The 8,543-nt window shown below is 47.0% G+C and overlaps 1 protein-coding gene across 1 annotated transcript in view; it reads right to left on the bottom strand.

The window, feature by feature from the left end:
* The window catches only part of arhgef16 (Rho guanine nucleotide exchange factor (GEF) 16), a 16,074-nt gene extending 8,087 nt beyond the window's left edge, over positions 1 to 7,987 (bottom strand). Inside the window, exons 1-6 of the mRNA XM_042705978.1 lie at positions 7,420 to 7,987; positions 5,353 to 6,642; positions 4,847 to 4,898; positions 3,968 to 4,113; positions 3,327 to 3,383; positions 1,743 to 1,903 (exon numbers count right to left, since the gene is read on the bottom strand). Coding sequence (XP_042561912.1) covers positions 1,743 to 1,903; positions 3,327 to 3,383; positions 3,968 to 4,113; positions 4,847 to 4,898; positions 5,353 to 5,958 — 1,022 coding nt within the window. The 5' untranslated portion in view covers positions 5,959 to 6,642; positions 7,420 to 7,987. The remainder of the gene's footprint in view (positions 1 to 1,742; positions 1,904 to 3,326; positions 3,384 to 3,967; positions 4,114 to 4,846; positions 4,899 to 5,352; positions 6,643 to 7,419) is intronic.
* Positions 7,988 to 8,543: the final 556 nt, after the last annotated feature.

Below are 8,543 nucleotides of genomic sequence, written 5' to 3'. Positions count from 1 at the left end.
GGAACAACGCAAAAAAGCAGAGAAGAAAAGCCAAATCTGACTTGATTCCACACAAATCTCCAAAAGTAGACTGGACAAAATGATTGGCACCTTTTCAAAATTGTAAGAAATAATTGTAATTAAAGCATGTAATGCTCCTTTAATTTGTATTTAAACTCACCTGTGGCAAGTCACGGATGCTGGTAATATAGAATATAGAATTAAAATGGAGCAAAGTTGACTCAACCTTTGTGTTGTGTGTCTGTGTGTACCACACTGAGCATGGAGAAAAGAAAGAAGAGCAAAGAATTGTCTGAGGATTTGAGAACCAAAATTGTAGAAAGGCATGGACAATCTCAAGGCTACAAGTCCATCTCTAGAGATCTTAATGTCCCTGTGTCCACTGTGTGCAGTGTCATCAAGAAGTGTACAGCCCATGGCATTGTCACTAATCTCCCTGGATGTGGAAGGAAGAGAAAAATTGATGACAGAATGCAACAAAAGATTGTTCGAATGGTGGATAAAAAACCTAGAACAACTTCCAAATAAATTCAAGCTGCCCTGCAGACACAGGGTACAACAGTGTCAGCTCGCACTATCCGTCGCCATTTGAATGAAATGGGACGCTATGGTAGGAGACCCAGAGGACCCCACTGCTGACACAGAGACATAAAAAAGCCAGACTGGAGTTTGACAAAACTTTCCTGGGGAAGCCAGAATCATTTTGGGAGAACGTCCTGTGGACAGATGAGACCAAAGTCGAGCTTTTTGGTAAAGCACATCATTCTACTGTTTACAGAAAACGGAATGAGGCTTTCAAAGAAAAGAACACAGTCCCTACAGGCAAATATGGTGGAGGTGGACCGATGTTTTTGGGGTTGCTTTGCTGCTTCTGGAACCCGATGCCTTGACTGTGTGTATGGCATCAGGAAATCTGAGGACTACCTAATCATTTTCGGGCGCAATGTAGGGCCCAGTGTCAGAAAGCTGGGTCTCTGTCAGAGGTCATGGGTCTTCCAGCAGGACAATGACCCATAGCACACTTCAAAAAGCACCCAGAAAGGGTTAAGACAAAGCACTGGAGAGTTCTGAAGTGGCCGAGATGAGTCCAGATCTTAATCCCATAGCACACCTGTGGCATGATCTCAAAACAGCAGTTGGGAGAAAGCACCCTTCAAATGTGAGAGACCTGGAGCAGTTGGCAAAAGAAGAGTGGTCCAAAATTCCAGTAGAGAGGTGTAAGACACCTCATTCATGGTTACAGGAAGCGATTGATTTCAGATATTTTTATTTTTTTATTTTTAAGGGTGTGCTACCCATTATTAAGTTGAGGGTGCCAATCATTTTGTCCAGTCCATTTTTGGAGTTTTGTGTGGAATCAAGTCAGATTTGGCATTTTTTCTCAGATTTTTTGTGTTTTTCCAATGCAAACTAAATAAATAAACATGTGAATACAAAAGCATTTGTAATTGCAACAATTTTCTGGGAGTAGTGGTGCATTATCTGACAGAAGGAGCAGAGAAGAGGAGAGAAGCAGAGAAGAGGAGAGAAGAGGAGAGAAGGAAGGAGCAGAGAAGAGGAGAGGAGCAGAGAAGAGGAGAGAAGAGGAGAGAGGGAAGGAGCAGAGAAGAGGAGAGGAGCAGAGAAGAGGAGAGAAGAGGAGAGAAGGAAGGAGCAGAGAAGAGGAGAGAAGAAGAGAGGAGCAGAGAAAAGGAGGTGAGGAGAGAGGAGCCCGTTGGGGGAGAGGGAGTGGAGGCCCTCACCTCTTGTTGACGGTCTGGATGACGGAGATGTTGGAGAAGAGGTGATGATGCTCCGTGGTCGTCATGGTACTGCGGAGCTCCTGGCTCTCCTTGAAGCAGCGCACCAGGATGCTGAGGCTGTGCTGGTACGAGTACTCTGATGTCAAGATCTCAAAGATGGCCTGAACAAAACACACACACACACACACACCAGGATGCTGAGGCTGTGCTGGTACGAGTACTCTGATGTCAAGATCTCAAAGATGGCCTGAACAACACACACACACACACACACACACACACACACACACACACACACACACACACACACACACACACACTTTCTGAAAGGTTTTCACCACACCAGCTGACATAGAATATCACACTGCCTCACACACACACACACTCAGACACACACACAGTGAGACATGAAGTTCTTTACACACACACACACACACACTAACATATGAAGCTCTTTACACACACACACACACACACACACACACACACACACACACACACACACACACACACACACACACACACACACACACACACACACACACACACAAACACATGAAGCTCTTTACACACACACACACACACACACACACACACTAACACATGAAGCTCTTTATAACCAAACTGCTTTAACCTGGATCAGATTTATGACAGGGGAGGAGTGAAGCTGCAGTCTTAATGAGTTATAGGGACAGGGGTCACCTGCAAACACTCTCACACACACACACACACACACACACACACACGCACACGCACGAACACACACACACAGTGTGTAATGCAGTGGATGATATAAGGACACACACACTATGGAAAGGGATTACTGTGGAGTCTGGGTGTGTCTGTGTTGAGAGCACACACATGTGTGTGTGTGTGTGTGTGTGTGTGTGTGTGTCGAGGGTGGACCTTGATATTTACTCAGGACCAGCATTGTGTTCAGACAAAAGAGAGTGACTGAGCTCAGCTTTAGTTACACACACACACACACACACACACACACACACACACACTAACACACACACACTACTGAAATGAAAAAAAAGTGACTTGTAGATAAACAGTTAGACGCAGTTGTGTTACTGCCTCTAAGGGTCTGTGTGTGTGTGTTAGAGAAATGTGTGTGTGTGTGTGTGTGTGTTAGAGAAGTTTGTGTGTGTGTGTGTGTGTGTAAGAGAAGCATGTGTGTGTGTGTGTGTTAGAGAAGCATGTGTGTGTGTGTGTTAGAGAAGGATGTGTGTGTGTGTGTGTTAGAAAAGTGTGTGTGTGTGTGTGTTGGATAAGCGTATACGTGTGTGTGTGTGTGTGTGTGTGTGTGTGTTTGAGAGGTGTGTGTGGGTGAGTTAAGGGTTAAAAGAGGATGGTGAAGAAGAGCACTGGATCTAGTCTGGATCTAGTCTGGGTCTAGTCTGGGTCTAGTCTGGGTCTAGTCTGGGTCTAGTCTGGGTCTAGTCTGGATCTAGTCTGGATCTAGTCTGGGTCTAGTTTGGGTCTAGTCTGGATCTAGTCCTGATCTAGTCTGGATCTAGTCCAAATGTGGCCCATTCTGTCCCAGGTCCAGTGTGCTGCTAGGAGGCCCAGACTCACCTCTTGGCGTTTGCGCTCCTCTGGAGAGATGAGCTCGAGGATGCCAGTGTCCTTCACCTGGGGGCAGAGGCAGAGGGTGAGACACAACAGAAACAGGGTGGGGGTGGGGGGGGGGAGAGGCAGAGGGTGAGACAAGCAACAGAAAGCAACCAACCAGTTATGTCATGACATTTACTGGGTCTTATTCTGTTATATCCCAGTAATGTCATGACCTTTCCTGGGTTAGAGAGGCAGGAAATGAAGGGGCAGGTGATTGACCCTAACCCTAACACAAGAACAGGTTGTGATTGCCAACATCTGACACATTTTAACACTCTAACCTGTTCCCACTCTTGCCCTGACCGCCTTGTTCCCACTCTTACCCTGTTCCCTACCTGTCCTATGTTCTACCTGTCCTGTCCCCTACCTGGAAGATGGGGTAAGCTGTCTTACCTGATTTTAATATGGCTACATCTTATTGGCTGATGGGTAAGACCGGTCTTAACTGATTTTAATATGGCTACATCTTATTGGCTGATGGGTAAGACCTGTCTCATCTGATTTTAATATGGCTTCATCTTATTGGCTGATGGGTAAGATCGGTCTCATCTGATTCTAATATGGCTTCATCTTATTGGCTGATGGGGTAAGACCTGTCTCACCTGAGGCAGCTGACTCCAGGTGAGTTGGGCGGGGCGGAAGTTCTTCACCACGATGCCCTGGTCCTCAGGCGGTGGTTCCACCTGGGTGAAGTCATCATCTGTGTTCTGCAAACCTCGCTCCCGGATCTCCTGATAGAGTCTCGGTTCTGTGGAAGGAGGACATGTGGAAGGATGTTGAGCCAGTCAGAAGTACGAGCACACAGCAGCTTAAAACTTGACATTTGCGTCTATTCATTTAGTCCTAGCTTCATTTAGTGCTAGCTTCATTTAGCGCTAGCTTCATTTAGTCCCATTCATTTAGTCCTAGCTTCATCGGAAACTAGCTTATAAGTGAGGTACCCATGCAAACCCCTGACACAAAAGCTGCACACAATCTGAATAAAGTAGCGACTAACCCTAACAACAAAGATGCCTGACTGTAAGGGGGCTAGGTCCTGATCCTGACTGTAAGGGGGCTAAGTCCTGATCCTGACTGTAAGGGGGCTAGGTCCTGATCCAGGCCAGATAACTAGCTGAAGGAGAAACTCCACTCTGGCAGTTTCCTGTTCTAACTGCATTTCCCTCAGGACTGAACCTCAGCAGCAGCAAGATATTCAGTGTAATGCCATTTATTCATTTAGCTAAATTAGCATAGCCTCAAGGTGCGTGACTGAAACTGCAGTCTAAACGTCCCAAACCCCAAAGCAACAGCCACAGGGTGAAACTTCCTTTAAGTGCTAATGAGGCATCTAAACAACATCACAGTGAATCTGGCCAGTCAGGAACCACACCTACAACTCCCACCCCAAACTCACAGAACTGTGCCTTTTCTGCCCCCTCCTGCAGACACCCCGGCGTCCTCTGTGTCCCCGCCCCGCCCCACCACGCAGAGGAACCTACTGTCTTTAAAGGATCCACCGTGTCTCTGGTTCCTCTTCCTCCCAAAGGTTCTCTGCAAGAGACGTCATCACTTTGAAGTTTATATGTGCATTATATTTACATATGACATCACAATATGCATTATATTTACATATTTATTTTACCGTTTATATGTACATTACGAGAATGTTGTGACAGTAACATCCATATGTGTGAGTGAGAGTGTGTGTGTGTGTGTGTGTGTGTGTGTGTGTGCATGTGTGTGTGTGTGTGTGTGTGTGTGTACCTTGCGTGTAGGGATGCATGTGGATGGCTGCGGACTCGTTGTGTATATGTATATGTGTGTGTGTGTATGTGTGCATGTTATGTACTGTATGTGCGTGCGTGTGTTTGTGTGTACCTTGAGTGTAGGGGTGCGTGTTGAAGGCTGTGGACTCGGTGTGTATATGTATATGTATATGTGTGTGTGTATGTGTGCATGTTCTGTATGTGTATGTGTGTGTGTGTGTGTGTGTGTGTGTGTGTACCTTGCGTGTAGGGGTGCGTGTCGAAGGCTGTGGACTCGGCGCCCTCTCCCTCTCCTTTCCCATCGGTCTGAGTCCAGTCCGCTCCATCACCATGAAGTCCGCACTCAGACTGGTGACAGCGGCGCGGTAAGACTTGTTCCTACGGTTACTCCGCAGGGCGAAGCCATCCCCGTCGCTGTCGTAGTCCTCCCAGGACAGGTCGGGCACGTGCGACACACACTTGGCCTTGTGTGTGTCCAGCGCGTTGGACAGACCCACGGGCAGCGTCACCACCGTGGTGTGGTGGCGTGCCTTGGGCCGGCCTTTCGCCAGGCTCTTGGGGATGAGCTGCGTGGTGGTGCCCAGCTTCTTTGCCACCTTACTCGTCGGGCTCAGAACCGCCCGCCTGCCCACGCCCCCACTGTCCTGGCAGTCCTCCGCTGATTCAGCGCCAGGGGGTGTGTGTGTGTCCAGCTGCAGGTCAGAGCCAGGGTGTGTGTGTGTGTCTAGCTGCAGGTCAGCGCGAGGGGGTGTGTGTGTGTCCAGCTGCAGGTCAGAGCTGAAGCGTTGCTCCAGCGGTATGGGGGCCTTGTCCCCCACGGAACCGTCAGAGAGCCTGTTGGACATGGTTCGGTTCTGCTAGAATCCGGCCTGAGGTTTAGTACTGGGTTCCACTCTAGGACTGCAGAGAATCCACTCAAGCCCAACAAGAGATCTCTCTAGGTTCTAGGTTCCTGGTTCTGATGAGGGTTCTTCTCCGGATCTGCTCTGCATGCACTCTGAGCCCGACCTGAATCTACGTGGGCAAGGTTCTCCTTAGCACTATCCTGTCTGAGTTCTCTGGTGGATGATCCCTGTTCTACTGGTTCTGGTGTGGAAGTATTCTGGAGCTTCCCTGGGTTCTGCTGTCCTATCCTGTCCTGTCCTGTCCTGTTCAGGTGCTTCCTGCTCCTCGACCCCCAGGCCAGTGGAAAAGCTTGGCTGGGCCAGGCTGATTCTTGCGGCCTCGGCTAGAGCAGTGACCTGGTTCTACTGGAGCGGGATGCTCCGCGTCGCGTCGCGCTGCGCTTGTGGTCTACTGGCGCGGGATGCTCCGCGTCGCGCTGCGCTTGTGGTTCTACTGGAGCGGGATGCTTCGCGTCGCGCTGCGCAGGCTAGAGGGGCAACTCTGCAGGCTCTGCGTGTTGAGACAGATTTGTGGAGGAAAGGGCAGGTCTATCTCACGCAGCACAGACCACCGCAAATATTCACCATCCACAACAGCAGGACAGCCCTAACAAGGGATCTCATCTGGCTTTTAGTAACAACAACCTGGGGGGAAACAACAGAATGCTTTTCCGTCAATACTTCGCTAAATGTGTTTTATTTTATAGCCTTGTAATCAAGGAAGCACGTCAATGATCAACTAGCTATCAAGAACTTTCCAAAACGCATACATATAAAGTTACTCAAAGTCACCACCGCCTTGGTTCTAGGAAGTCTGTGCACCTCAGCGTATGACTCAGAGACGTCCACATGTTCTCATAAAAGCAGAGAACAGTACTAACAAACAATCTGATTACACTGGCTCACATGCCTCACGGGCTCGGTAATACCCCGATTAATCTGGTATATCTTCACTGCTCGAGCAGGTTGACATTTACACTTAACAAATGCTCCTCAATGCACATTCTATTGTTAATGAATATATTGCAAATAATCACTCGGACAAAAGCGTCAAGGAATTCACTGGTTAAGGTAGCCCTTATTTTAAATGCCAATGGTCAGTAGGCAATGTCTGTTCGACTGTAAGAAAATCTAAACCATGAAACAGTTACTCAAAACCTCAGCTTTGAAACGACAAACCTAAGAGGTGTGAGAACCTGTAACCTTTTTGTCAGGCCGTAAAGTATGTCTCCATGTAGGTTGTTTATTTGTTTCATATTTTCCTAGAGGGCAAAATCATGCTGTGCAGTCAGTGTCCGAATTAGTACCGATACGGCTAACTGTACGTGTCTGATGGCAGGGTACATTCCCACGGACTTGGACTAATCACAAGTAAGACTGTCGCAATGAGAAGTAGGCGACAAGAAAACTCAGAACACTTACCCAATGGCGATAACATATTCGCAATGTTTTTCACGTAGTTGTGTCCTGCAAGAGTTCGTCTCTTCTGTCAAACAAAATGTGTAGGCTATTTCACAACTTCCTCCCCCGACTCAACGCCCGAGATCTCCAATCTATGCGAGTTTACGTCACCACAGGTAAGCGACTGCTCAGGTAAACCTATTCCTGGCCAGTAGAGTCTTTACAGCTACTAATCTACAAAGCACGATAAAAGACTACATTTTCATTTATGTTCACGACACAATGGCCATTTCTTCATGTATATGACAAAAGGTATGTAGGCTACTACCGAGAGCCTTTTAAAGAATGTAGGCAGCGGCAGAACTTCTTGGGACTGCCGATTAGCAAAGGAATACTTGACGGCGTTACGGCGTCTGTTTGGAAAACGTTCAGGATACGAATTAGAGACTGAATGATTGGCTCAGAACACTTGCTCGGGACAAATAGAATTTAAAATACGTGTCAGGTTGGCGAAGTTCACAAGAAACACATTTATTAAGAAAAGTGTCAGTGTCTATGGGACAGAACACACGCACAAAGACATTTTTGTGGACTTTAGTGTGAAGTAAGGTGTTATGAAACAGCGCGCTCTGCTGCTGAAATAACGTACCTACAATACTTAGAGGGCCCATAAAATATGAGTCGGGTTAATTAATCATGAAATATAAAATATGAGTCAGGTTAATTAATTATGAAATATAAAATATGATCCGGGTTAATTCATCATGAAATATAAAAAATAAGTCGGGTCAATTAATCATGAAATATAAAATATGAGTCGGGTTAGTTAGTCATGAAATATAAAATAAAGTAAGGTCTATAAATAATTGATAGATCCGCTAATGGATATGTGTATGTACTGAACAATGTATTTATTAATCCCCGTCTGCTTCGGCACTTTTGGGTGTCCGGTTTATCAGTTAAACCCATTTAAGCAATGGATGCTAATTCATGGTTCTATCGGCAGAGTGGCCTGATGATTTTTGTTGGGTGGTGAAAAAAAAGTCACTTGTCACCAAATGCACCAATAGCCGTCCAAATAGTCACCAGGACAATAGTTCCCTTCCCCTTCTGCCACACAACCCTCCCCCCATCCTATCTCCTCC

Source organism: Clupea harengus, unplaced genomic scaffold (assembly GCF_900700415.2).
Source record: "Clupea harengus unplaced genomic scaffold, Ch_v2.0.2, whole genome shotgun sequence".
NCBI classification, from domain to species: Eukaryota; Metazoa; Chordata; class Actinopteri; order Clupeiformes; family Clupeidae; genus Clupea; species Clupea harengus.
Note: the sequence above shows the minus strand (reverse complement) of the source record. Positions and strands in the feature narration are given on the sequence as shown.